Below are 13,282 nucleotides of genomic sequence, written 5' to 3'. Positions count from 1 at the left end.
TGCCAAGCCGATGTACACATTGGAGATCATCATGACTCCAGAGTTTCAGAGCCGGCTGCCTTTACCTGGAGGATTTTTCTGCTACTTGAACTAATCATGAGATCCATCCCAGTGCCCAAATAGAGAAGAGACATCTCAAAAGATTCCAAAGGCTTCTTAACAAGTTTGGTCATAAGCACAAGAAATTATACATTCTCATTATCATATTTGGGGAGTGTGTGTGTATGTTTGTGCACGTGCAAGCAGGTACACTTGTGAGTGTGCTGTGGAAATCAGACAACCCCAGGTGTCATTTTTGGGAGCCATTTTATGCTTTCTTTTTTTTTGAGATAAGATTTCTCATTAGCTTGGGGCTTGATTTTTGACAAGGCTGACTGGCCAGCACACATCAGGGAACTTCCTGTGACCATTCTCCAGTGCTGGGATTGCAAGTACATACCACCATGCCTGGCTTTCCCACAAAGACTCTGGGGCATTGAGTTCAGGTCCTCATGTTTGCACAATAAGCAATTTACAGATTGAGCTATGTCCCTCACCCCTCTTTTGTTTTGAGACAGGATCTTGGTATGTAAGCCAGGATGCCCTGGAATTTATGCACTAGTACAAAAAAAGTTCATCTCTCTCTCTCTCTCTCTCTCTCTCTCTCTCTCTCTCTCCCTCTCCCTCTCCCTCTCGCTCTCCCTCTCTCTCTCCCTCTCTCTCCCCCTCGCCCTCTCCCTCTCCCTCTCTCTCTCTCTCTCTCTCTCTCTCTCTCTCTCATACTTTAAGAGTGTGGATGCTTTGCCTGCATGTATATGTACCACCTGCATGTAGTGCCTACAGAGACCAAAAGAGAGCATCAGAACTCCTGTGACTGGGGTTACAGGGGGTTGGAAGCTGCCCTATGGGTGCTGAGGATGGAGCCCAGGTCCTGTGGAAGAACAGCAAGTGCTTTTAACCTCTGGGTCATTACTCCAGCCTACCTTTTCATTTTTTCTTTCTTCCTCTTTCCTTTCTTCCTTCTCCTTAACCTTTCTTTTACTTGTCTTAATAACCTTTCACAGCTAGCCCTTATTTTACGAGAGAAGTTTTGCTCACTTCCTCCTTTCCCTCCAATTACCTTTGGCAACAGAGTCTGACTCTGAAACCCAGGGCTTTGTTTACACCCACATTAAGGAGTTGAAACTGGCCGGGCAGTGGTGGCGCACGCCTTTAATCCCAGCACTTGGGAGGCAGAGGCAGGCGGATTTCTGAGTTCAAGGCCAGCCTGGTCTACAGAGTGAGTTCCAGAATGGCCAGGATTATACAGAGAAACCCTGTCTCGAACCCCCCTACCCCTCCCCCAAAAGGAGTTGAAACTGCTTCATTCCCCATCCCTTTTTCTGTTGCAAATCTTAGACAAGAAGCAGGAAGGGCTTCTCTGGCTAATGCCACATGGGTTTCAAGTGAGGTGCAGACTAGTTCGTTCAGTGGAGCCCCCACTTCAGGAAGGAAGCAGGCTTTGCCACCCAGACCCTCAGCTTCACATAATAGTGGAAACAAGTACTTATCTGTATCTGAAGGAGTAGCTGATTATGGCTGGTAATACTAATGGTACCCAGAAAATAAATAAAATGGAATCCTGGCAAGCCTCAGAATATTGAGAGCGAAAAAAGGTGGGGTTCCTTTTTATTAAAGTACTCTAGCCACTTTGAAAAATTGAAATTTAATTGACTTATTTTATCAGTAGGACAAAGTCTTCCAGAAAACCTAGAGATATTTGGAATCTGAGTTCTGGATCCTTGCAGCCAGCCCATACATCACAATGCATGGAGTGTCTGGAGTGGGGATTCCCCACACAGGCACAGCTGGCTGCGGAGAGGCTTGCTCCTAGCATTCTGGTGGGTAGATGGATGAATACATTCATCTTCCCTGAGAACTTGAAAATATCATCTAGAGGCCCAGAAAATGAAAGCCAAGCTTCAGAGGACACAATCTGACAACCAGGGAAGAGTTACAAAGGAACACTGAGGGAGAGGGATGGTTTAAATGTGAAATGTCTCTCATGTGGTGAAGACTAGGTCCCAGCTAGTGGAGCTGGTATAGGTGAGTGTAGAATCTTTGAGGTGGGGCATAGCTTGAGGAAGTGGCGGGGTAATAGGAGCCTTAGCTTTGAAAGTTATATCTACCACTGATTCCTGTTTGACTTTCTGCTTCTTGTTCACCATGAGGTGAACAGTTGCATCCATGTGTTCCTGTAGCCATAGTATTTTGACCCAGCACAGTCCCAGAATCAACAGAGCAAAAACAATAGACAGAAATCTATGAAACTGCACTGAGATGAATCTTTTCTCCATTAAGTTGTGACCTGTCACAGAGATGCCAAAATAGCTAATACAAGGAGATAGGGAGAATGTACCAGTGGGAGCTCACCATAGAAGCAAATGGAACATGATCTGGGCTTGTCTTTTGCAACAAGGATAGTTCAACTTGAATAAGTAACAAACCACCTAGAGATCTTGCCAAAAAGAAAAAAAAAAAGCCAGACTCTGATGCAGAAGGTCTGGGATGCAGCCCGTTATTTATTTCTAAACAATTCCCAAGTGATACCATGTTGTGGACTGTAGATGTCTTTGGGAAGAAGATGCTGGATCAGTGTTCCCCAGTAGCAATGCTCCCCAGTAGTAGTGCTCCCCAGTAACACTGTATCTCAACCTTTCTAATACTGCAACCCTTAATACAGTTCCTCATGTTATTTCATTATTTCATTGCTGCTCCTTAACTGTAGTTTCCGACTGTTATAAATTGTAATGTAGATATCTGTGTCTTCCAATGGTCTTAGGCGACCCCTGTGAAAGGACCACTGAACTCCCTAGAGGGGTCAAGATTCCAGGTTAAAAACCACCGCAGTGGTTCACTTTCTGTGATGTTCTAGATTTGTGCTATCCGAAATCACAGCTTCTCCAACACACGACTGTCATGTATGAAGCTGAACTTTCCGTTTTATTTAAATGCAGTTAGCTTAAATTTAAACAGACTCATACTCTCATGATCACTCAGTTGGGAAGGCTAGTTCTACAGCAGCGGTTTCAAGCTTGAGTGTATGTCAGAATCATCCAGAGATAGCTGAAACCCAAACTGAGGGTCCTGCCCCTTATGTCTGCTACTGGCCCAGGGACCGCCCTCTGAGTACTTCTACTATAGAAGGTGCACCATCCCAGATGTGGTAAGGTTTAGATCAGTAAACTGGACCTTTGTCTATGAGCGGTGAGTTTCATTCCACCTTGCTGTCAACAGGTTTGCTCATAGGCTACAAAGAGCTGTGGTCAGGACACCCCAAAAAAGTCTTTTTACATTTATAAAATACCATTCCCACTAACTTCGGGAAGCAACAAAACAGACTGGATAAATACATGTATTGTCCAGCCATGCTAATTGCACAGCATTTGCTGGGTGACTTTGGAAAAACTGCTTAGTGGCTCAATTTTACCATTTATAGAATGGGACTAATAGTGCTTATCTCATTGTGAGAATTAAGTGCTTTAAAATGTGACCCATGGAGACAGAAAGATGGTTCTGTGGTTAAGATCACTAGCTGCTCTTTCAGAGAATGTAGAGAATGCAGATTTGATTCCCAGCATCCATATGGCAGCTCACAACCACCTTCAACTCCAGCACCAGAGAATTACCTATACCCTCTTCTGGCCTCTTGGGGCAGGGCACCAGGCACACATGTGGAGTACAGACACACATGCATGCAAACAAAACAGTCACACGTATAAAATTAAAAGGAAAATAATAATAACTTTAAATGTCCACCTGCATAGTGTAAAGTCTTTCAGTGCATTAACTATTAACATCTTTGTAATCCCACCTGAAGCTTAGCAAATCTCCCCCTTCTGCTGTGCATTTTGTTCATCTTGTGAGTAGTTTTCAAACAAGCAGCGATTCCTGGGAGGAACATTCTGCCTACGCTCATATTTTGCTGAGGGCTCAGGAGACCTTGAAGATTCCCTGGGGCTTCCTTCTTAGGATGTCCAAGGATGAAAAGTGACAAAGCAGTTTGCAACATTCTTCATCTTCATGTCCAATGCACAGCCAGGGCCGGCCCAGGACAGCCTATCTGCCTAGCATCTCTGTGGATCAATGTACATCCATAAAGCACAAATTTCAAAATTATTGTCCATGTCAACTTTACTGCCTAACAAGGTGATTTGGCAAAAAACAAACAAACAAAAAAACAACAACAAAACCAAAACAAACAAACCATACCCCCTCCTACCCTTAGCCCACCTGAGACTAATGCACAGCCCCAGGAGAATCATTATTCCCCTTCCTTTGAGATTTGGGGTCTTGCCACACAATGATTGACACAGACAACCCCAGGAGAGATACTATCCAAATATGGAAACACTCCCCACCCCCCACCCCCCCAGTTCCCTGCCTTGTACCTGGCTTAAACTCAACCTACTCTGGTTCCTTTCTTTACCACACCCCAAGATCAGCCAAAACTGTCCACTAATTGAGAGCTGTTTTCCAGAGCCTTTAAAGCAAGAACCATTTTAACAACTTCCTACCAAGTAGGATCAATGTCTCCTTTTAACACAAAACAAAGGGTCAGGTGGGGGAGTGCTGGATTGGTCAGAATAGCTTGCTCCTTCGGCAAATCTCTTGCTCTGAAAGTGTGGTAATCATGTGGAGTGGATTTTCACAGCGTCGTGAACGCCATTCATTGTCTGTCTCAGATGGTCTCAAATGTCAACAGTAGGACACCTAAATTCCATCTCCTACTCACTCTCTCGCACAAGTGAAGGAACACACTACTGGGAAGGTGGGGCTTATTAGTACAACCTGAAAAGTCTTAGTCATTCAGGAAGCTCAGCAGATGCCCTGGAAAATGCAGATACTACTTAACAGATCTCTGGAAGAGCAGACAGTGCTCTTAACTTCTGAGCCATCTCTCCAGCCTGGCTTTGAACTTCTGATTCTCTGAATCTGAAGTCTGAATTCTGAGTCTGAAGCGGTCTTGAGATGGAATCCTTCAGCCCACTAGATGAAGGTAGAAGCAATGCCCCACCCCCCTCACCACCACCAAAGAATAGATTGGTTTCCCCAAGAAATAACTTACTGCTCTCTGGGAGAACATGAGAGCCACAAGTTACCTCCCGATTTAGACCCCAGCAGTAGGCTTGTTAGGGTTGGTGCCCCGACACATGTGCGCTGAAGGCAGTAGATGTGACTCATCTTCCTGACAGTCCTGTGAATTGTGAAAGAGTTAGAGCCGGGCGGTGGTGGCGCACACCTTTAATCCCAGCACTTGGGAGGCAGAGGCAGGTGGATTTCTGAGTTCGAGGCCAGCCTGGTCTACAGAGTGAGTTCCAGAACAGCCAGAGCTATACAGAGAAACCCTGTCTTGAAAAAACAAAAAAAAACAAAAACAAAAAAAAACCAAAAAAACAAAAAACAAAACAAAAAAAAAACAAAAAAGAAGAAGAAAGGAGAAGGAGAAGGAGAAGGAGAAGGAGAAGGAGAAGGAGAAGGAGAAGGAGAAGGAGAAGGAAGGAAGGAAGGAAGGAAGGAAGAAAGAAAGAAAGAAAGAAAGAAAGAAAGAAAGAAAGACAAAAACATGCTATCCCTACTGTGCCAGTGGAGGGGAAGAAAGATACAAGCAGCTCAAAGTGACAGATGATTGGAAAATCACATGGAACTGGTATTCCTGCTCACGAGGGGTGTGAGGGTACGTGATGAATGGGAAGGGCTTTTGTCACCTTGAAGACCATGACTGCACACGATGAGCAGGGAGCGATAACTGCAAATGACTGTGGTCAGCGATCTTCAGAAGAAAATGTCCCGAGTTCCCCATGCCCTAACATCCTAGAGCCTCTAGCCTGTACTAGCCCTGACCTATTAGAAGCCAAGCAGCATAAGGGGTAGTTGTGAAGGACTGGGGGCAAACTGGTATTGGTGGGGGACAAAAGGCAGGAGGATGTGTGTATAGAGAGAATGCCAGAGAGTTTTGAGTCCATGAAGTATCCTTCTGTAGAGACACTCATAACCAGGCCAGGACCAGCTGTAATACTTGGGTGCTACTCCAGACTTCCAAAGTCAGGCACCACATAGCAAACCTAACAGTTCTAGAACCTAGAGATGTCTGCTGCTGGTCTCTAAGAGTTTCCTTTCCAAGCTGTGTCAAGTGATGCAAAGTATTAGTGGGCAATGCTGCCTTTAACCCTGGGTCTTGGGTGCTTGGTCAGAAGGATGGCAAGATGAGGACTAGCCTAGGATACACAGAGACTATCTAAAAAGCATAAACACATTTACCAACAACCGTTTCTGTACGCTCTTGCCAAGCTTCTCTAAGACATAAAGATAGAGCTGTAGTTACACAGTGGGAAAGAAAGTCTACCTAGCAACCTGTGGGGAAAGTGAGGGTTTGTTTGTTTGTTTGTTTGTTTGTTTGTTTGTTGAGACAGGGTTTCTCTGTGTAACAGTCCTGGCTTTCCTGGAACTCCCTCTGTAGACCAGGCTGGCCTTGAACTCAGAGACTCACCTTCCACCTCGTGAGTGCTGAGATTAAAGGCATGCACCACTATGCTCAGCTGACTAGATGCTCTTAGTCAGGTTTCTAGGAATAGGCTATTTTTAATTTCCTCATCAATTTAGACCCAACTGGAAATCTCAATGTAAAAAACTTTTACATTGGAAATATTTCTGAAATGTTGACTGTCTTAGCAAGAACAGCCAAATGGTGGAGAAGATACCCCATTTGGTAAACTGGGACTCTGTAGGGCCTGAGGTTTGGTCTTTTAGATCCACAATGATTATTTATGCCTCCTCTCTAAAATGACCTACAACACTCTGGAAGGTGGTATTCTCAAACTTTCTCTCTCCCATGCCACATAATTTTAAGGATATAGCATTATAAATTTGGCCCAATTAATCAAGCCTTTCGTGAAGGAAAAATAGCAACACTGACTCCATGATGGCTGACTGCCAGATGGCTTGTCTCTAAGAGATGAAAGAGGCTTGAGGTTAGTGCCTTGTGGGACAATTATGGCTACCTGAGAATGTGTATATCCAGGTGGGAAGGTAGGCAAGCCCAGTGGGGGAAACAAAGACATCTTTATGACATTGTAGCACAAGTCACCCCTAAAGTCAGAAACCCGAGAGATTCAATTTCACCAACATCATGAGTAGTATTTGGGGTCAGGAGTAGTGGTGTTCTTCTTTAATACCAGCACTTACAAGGTAGAGACAGGTGGATCCCAGAGTCTAAGGTCAGCCTGGTCTACAGTGTGAGTTCCAGGACAGCCAGGGCTACACAGAAAGACCCTATCTCAAAAACCAACCAAACAAACAAACAGAATAGTATTTGTCATGTAGTATGTGCTTAATGATGATTTGTTGACTGAACGGAGACCTGCATAAGCAAACTGTTCTATGCAGATTTTCTCTGGTCACCATTCATCCACACACACACACACCCCCCCCAGCCTCCTCTCCATCCAATATTTATGTACTTATCTAGGTGAGATTCTATACCATGGGCTACAGGGCATTTGATGGTGAGATGTAGCCCCTCTACAGAGTTGCCATGATGATAGTATTGAGGTGTGGGACCTTTAAGAGGTGGGGCCTAATAAAAGGTAATTACATCATGGATGTAATGCTGGTCTTGCAGAATGAGCTGGCTCTTGTCAGAGTGGATGAGTTCCTTTAAGAGTGGGTTGACATAGTAGTGGTCCTGGCTTCTCCTGTCTCTTGCTCTTCTGTGTAAAACCTTCCCCAGGTGCATCTGAAATGTGATGTCCCCTGACATAATCATCAGAAGGCACGAAGATGCTGGCAACATGTTCTTAGACCTCCAGAACTGTCAGCAATAAATCTCTTTTATTTTTAACTTAGCCTTGGGTATTATGTTAGAGCAACATAAAATAGACCAAGACGTCCCTCTGTCTTCACTACCCTGCAGACCTTTTGCCTTTGGCAAATCCTTGTTACTTCTCCATTGAAACGCAGCCTGCATGTTTCCAAAAAGGAAATTTCCATTCTCCTGTCCAGATGAGTGTAGACTCGTGTCCCTGCCACCGCAGAACGTTGGACTGGCTTCATTGATAACTTCTTCTGGAAAGGTTTTGGCTTGTTTTCTTGGTATTCAACTGAATCAAAGTTTTCCCAACCTTCCCCTCCTCTCTCATATTACTTCACACTGTCTCTTTCTTGAAGCAGCAAATATCCCAAAAAAGTAAATGTGAGGCTGTGGCCACTTCAAGGTTGGGATCTCCTAGATGGCAAGAAATTTCCAGCACACTCAATTCTGGATACCTGTTAGAATGCTGTTTGGAGACGGTTCTCCATCCATCCTCTCGGCTCCGCCCAATGTCCTCTGGCTGCACGTCAGAGTAAAATAAAACTTCTTTTCTGTAGAAATTTAAATTAGGGGCCCCAAAGGAGACTTTGGACATTCATTATCTTTAGAGGGAAACACGAACATTTCTTTAGAATATAAAGGTGGTTCTCCTTCCATTTTTTTGTTTGTTTTGTTTTGACAGCATCTCGCTACCTGGCCTGGGCTGACTCAATATAATGATGCATCTACTTCAGCATCCTCAGGGTTAGGACTAGAGATGCGAACCATCACGCCCAACTTTAGTACAGTATCCTAGTAGATGGTCTGGAACTTGAAAGTACCATTTCTCACTGTCACCGGATCTAAATTTTGCTTTTGTTTTAATTATACTTGACTATATGGACTTTTTGGTAAAAATCTAAACTGTATCTTTACATAGTGGTCCTCTCAGTGTCTAATTTAGCAACATTCAGGCCCGGGCCTTTACTTCACATGTGTCTCAGGATTTGAATGAGCTTCTCAAGACTGTTCCTTCTGCACCAAATCAAGATGGTACACACTGTATAGAAGTGCACAGGAGCCATGCAACCCTGTGTACAGCAACTGCACCTGCAGCTCCAGGGTGATAGAAACAGGAAATGTCGCCGTCATTCTCAGTTTGCACAAAACAAAGCTCAGGAACCATGATCTCAGTTCTACACCTGTGGGAACTAAGAAAGGTGATCTACCTGAAGTCACCCAGTAAGGTGGGAAGCAACCTGGGTAAGAGGCCAGGAGAGATCGCCATGTGAGACTGCCCATGTGCTTTGCACTGCTTGGTTCAGGACACCAGGTTGCCTCCTCGAGCAAATGCTCACACTTTAAAATAAGGACTTTTAAGAGTGGAGCTTTCCATGAAGGTTTCAGAAGCAATCCGGGACCATAAGATCAAAGGACAGTAATAACATTAACTTTTTAGTTAAATGCTCCTGTCTCAGAGACAATGCTAGTTATTACAGCTCACCGACAAGAAAATTTAAGGGAGAACCCACCCACTCAAGAAACAAGCCTTGGTACATAGTTCCTTTCCTGGTTCCACATTATCTCATATGTGACACCTAAACACAGCTTTCTTCTACACAAGACTCCTCTAAATGTGCAATGGGGTAGGGTCAATGAGGGGTGTGGACAATAGCCAGTCATTTTAGGGATGATTTCGCCAGCAGAGTATACACAAAAACACATCTAACGTGATACATCTCTACCCTGATTCCCTTCTTTTTGGTAAGGTTTTTTTTACTTCCTGACCTTGATGTAATGTAAAAGGAGATGGTTGTCTGTCCACCTTCCCTGGTGAAGACACAGCTGATAGGTGATCTGAGTGGGGGAAGGAGCCCTCTGCCGGTTAAAATTGCTGAGTGATAACTGAACCTTCTGACCAGGGAGCAGCTTGGTATTGCAAGTACCCCTCCCCACCTCACACACACCCTGGATGCTAAATGGCCATCTGTCTGTGATGCACTGCCCTGTCTAATGCCAGCAATCCATATTACCAGAAACAAACTAGGCTAATAGCAGTCCTCCTGCCTCCCAACTCCAGGTCAAGAAAGGCACAAAGGAGACCAACAAATAACACTGAAGTGATGCTTTGGATCCAGGAGACCTTGAGGTACCAGAAGAGTTCTGATGGCCCCATCTAGCAGATGGGAAAGGTGAGGCACCAAGAGACTGATTAAATACTTCAGGTATAAGTGAGGGGGTACCAGGAATTTAAAGAGGGAAGACTCCTTTTCCCTGCCCCTCCCCCTAGGGAAGAGGGATACCCCACCAACAATAGCACAGCTCAACACAGAGGCAATTCTAACCCTTCAGCTACCACAGGCAAGCAGCCAAGGATCCTAAATTGTCCTCAGAGCACTGAACTAAGTCACAGAGGGAATCCTACACACTCCAGGGCTCACCCTCCAGACTGCATTCAAGGCTGGAGCTTTAGGCAAGAGTGGCCTGGGCAGGCACAGAAGGTAGCTCTGCTTCGTAAGGCAATGGCTTGTCTGCAGGAGCTGGCCCCACACAGGGAAGTGGGCATCAGACACTGCCTCCACTGAAATACATCACCTTCCACGGAAGCCTCATGGGGTGGAATACTGCTGCCTAAGGAAATCATCACCTCCAGGGGGATGGAGGATGGAGGGCTTCCATTAAAGCTAAACAGCATCACCGATCCAACCCGCTCCCTACACCACTTGGGAGAATAAGTGATTATTATCTGTAGATGATTGTCTAACTAGAAAGCCTAGGGACTCAACTGAAAATATTATGGGAACAGGATAATTTGTTCACATGTCCAATTAACAGTCCAGCAATAGCTTCTGTAGTCGTTTGTGCATGAACTAACATCTTAGAAGAGCTGTGCTTTCTTGTGAAACTTTCAAGTTCTGTGCAACTTGTATTTTCAAAGACAAAGGTGAGTCTGGGAGATATCCCCTCGGCTGCTGCAACTTAAATCGTCTTGGACACAAATGTTAGAAAGATGCCCAAGGCAGCTGTGGCAGAGAGCCCCACGTTGGCTGTGCTCTCTCCTACGGGGACCCTCTCTCTTCCCAGCTACTTTCTATTCCAACTCAAAGACTCAAGTGGATGTGGGTAGACTGTGCCATGTCATTTTCAAGTGAAGTCTGTAAAACAATGGTGGCAGATGGAAAAATACCATGTCTGGTTTCTCAGTGCCTCATGGTTCATTCATTAGTCTGGAGAGTTCAAGGTGTGGCAACCCGGATTGGAGATGCATGGAGTTTGGTCAAAGAGACGAAGGGAGGCCACACCTGGCTAGATAGAGCAGCATGGCTTGCACAGGGCAGCTGTCATTTGCGGTCCAGGCTGGCATGTAGCTGGGCCTCTCGCACCATTCGATCAAAAGAGCGCGTGTTGGTCTCCTCCCGCACCTTCTCCCGCACATGGAAGGAGGCCCGGGCGGTGGACCGAGCGCTCTCCAGTGCACTTCGCCGTTCTCGAGAGAGCTGCTCGCTGCGCTCCAGCTTGCGCCCAATGGCTTGCAGCAGTTCCCGGCGGCGGCAGTCTTGGTCTCTCTCCACTTTCTCCTTGTTGGCACGCTGGGTCCTCTCCTTCTCCAGGCGAGTCTGGACCACGCGCCGGGCCTTCTGCTGCACCGCCTCTTCGGCCACCTGCGCTGCGTGCTGCAGCCGTCGTTCTCCCGCCCGCGCCAGGGCCTCCAAGTGCGCCTGATGCTCCCGCTCCTTGCGCTCGGCCGCTTCCTTCGCTCGCCGGCCCTGGAGCTCCTCTCTCCGCGCGCGCTCCCGCAGCTCCCGGGCGCGCTGCTCCTGCAGCTGCTCATAGTTTTCCTGGGCGCGGCCCAAGCTGGCCTCCAGGGAGCTCCGCAGGCCCTCCCGCTCCTCCTGCTGCTGCCGGACTCGGCCTCGAAGCAGCGCCTCGTGGCGCGCCCGCTCGGCCCGGCTCAGCTCCCGCTTCTCGCGCTGCAGCTGGCCCTCCTGGCGCTGTCTGGCGCGCGCCGCTCGCTGGGCGCGCTCCCTGCGGACCAGCTCCGCGCGCTCCCGCCCCTCTTGCAGGCCCTCCTCCCTCTGCTTCAGGTTCTGCTCCTGCTGCAGCTTGCGCAGCCGATCGTCACGCGCCGCGCGTTCGACCCGCTCCCGCCGCAGCAGGCCCTGACGCTCCGCCAGCTCCCGCCGCCGCTCCTCGCTGCGCTCGCACTGCTGCTGCCGTCTCCGCGCGGCCTCGCGCTCCTCCCGGCCCCGGCGGCCCCGCCGCTCCTCTACCTGCGCCGCCCAAGCCCGCCGGCCCTGCTCCAGGGCGCGCTGCTTCTCGCGCTCCTCGCGCTCCCGCCGCTGCTCGGCGCGCACGCGCTGTTGCTCCCACTGCCCGTGGGCCGCGGCGCGCTGCTCCAGCAACAGGCGCTCTTCCTGGTGCCGGGCCAGCATGAGGGCGGCGATCTTACGGTCGCGCTCGGGTACCCCGCGCAGGCCTCGCTCGGCGCGCACTTGGCGGACGATGCGCTCCACATGCTGAGCGGTCTGCGGCGAGTGGCTCAGATCCCCGAGGCTGAAGCTGCGGGCCGTGAGCGGAACCAGAGCGAGGGCCGAGGGGCGGCCTAGTGGGTTGGGTGCAGACGCCGCCGAGCCCGCGGGGCAGCTGTTCCTGGCTGAAGCTCGAGGTGGCCAGCGAAGCTCCCGCAGGCTCTCCCCGCTGAATGACGACGACGAGGCGCCGGACTCGGAGCTCAGGGCACCGTCCCGCCGGCGGGAGAGCGAGTCCAGCGAGTGGCTCTTCCTACCTGTCCGAGACCCCGCGGGCGGAGGCCGGCTCCTGGCGGGCGGGCTGGGAGAAGTCCTTCGAGCGACTCTCGAGGCGGGCGAGGCCGGGAGGCTGCTGCTGCTGCTGCAACTGCTGCTGCTGCCCGCGCTCAGCGCCGAGGCCGACGCCGACGCCGAGGCTGAGGCCGACGCCGAGGCCGGAGCTGCCGCCGGACCCTTGGGCGTGAACAGGCGCCGCTTTTCCTCGCGCATGATGCGCTCGCGCTCGGCGCGGCACTGCTGCAGTTTGGCCAGGCGCTCCGCCTCGTAGGCCTCGTACAGGCCGGTGGCCACGCGCATGGAGCGGCCCGGGGCCTCGCGCACCAGGTCGGCCAGGGCCCGAGGCAGCAGCTCCACTGGCTTGACCGCACAGCGGGCACAGGCCTCCAGCGAGCGGGGGCTGGTCAGGACGTAGCGGCTGCCCTCTGCCTCGGGGCAGGCGAAGTTGAAGAGATCGAGGTGCAGCAACGGAGACTGCTCCCGACGCCCACCTTCTGCCCCGCAGGGGACTTCAGCCTTTCGGGGCGCCGCCGCGGAGGCGGAGGAGGCAGCAGGCTGCTGGGCTCCCTGGGCATCGGGGGACACGGACGCTGTGGCCTCATCCCCTTCTGAGCCACCGGGCTCCGCTCCCTCTTTCTCCTCTTCTGGCACCGGGTCCACCATAGCTGAA

The 13,282-nt window shown here is 49.4% G+C and overlaps 1 protein-coding gene across 1 annotated transcript; it reads right to left on the bottom strand.

Moving 5' to 3' along the window:
- Positions 1–5,573: 5,573 nt before the first annotated feature.
- Positions 5,574–13,275, bottom strand: Ccdc177 (coiled-coil domain containing 177). Its single transcript, XM_076921832.1, has one exon. The coding sequence runs from the start codon at positions 13,273–13,275 to the stop codon at positions 11,149–11,151; it is 2,127 nt and encodes a 708-aa protein (XP_076777947.1). The 3' UTR covers positions 5,574–11,148.
- Between the last annotated feature and the right edge of the window lie 7 nt (positions 13,276–13,282).

Source organism: Arvicanthis niloticus, chromosome 23 (genome assembly GCF_011762505.2).
Source record: "Arvicanthis niloticus isolate mArvNil1 chromosome 23, mArvNil1.pat.X, whole genome shotgun sequence".
Lineage (NCBI taxonomy): Eukaryota > Metazoa > Chordata > Mammalia > Rodentia > Muridae > Arvicanthis > Arvicanthis niloticus.
This window is presented reverse-complemented; position numbering and strand designations above follow the sequence as displayed.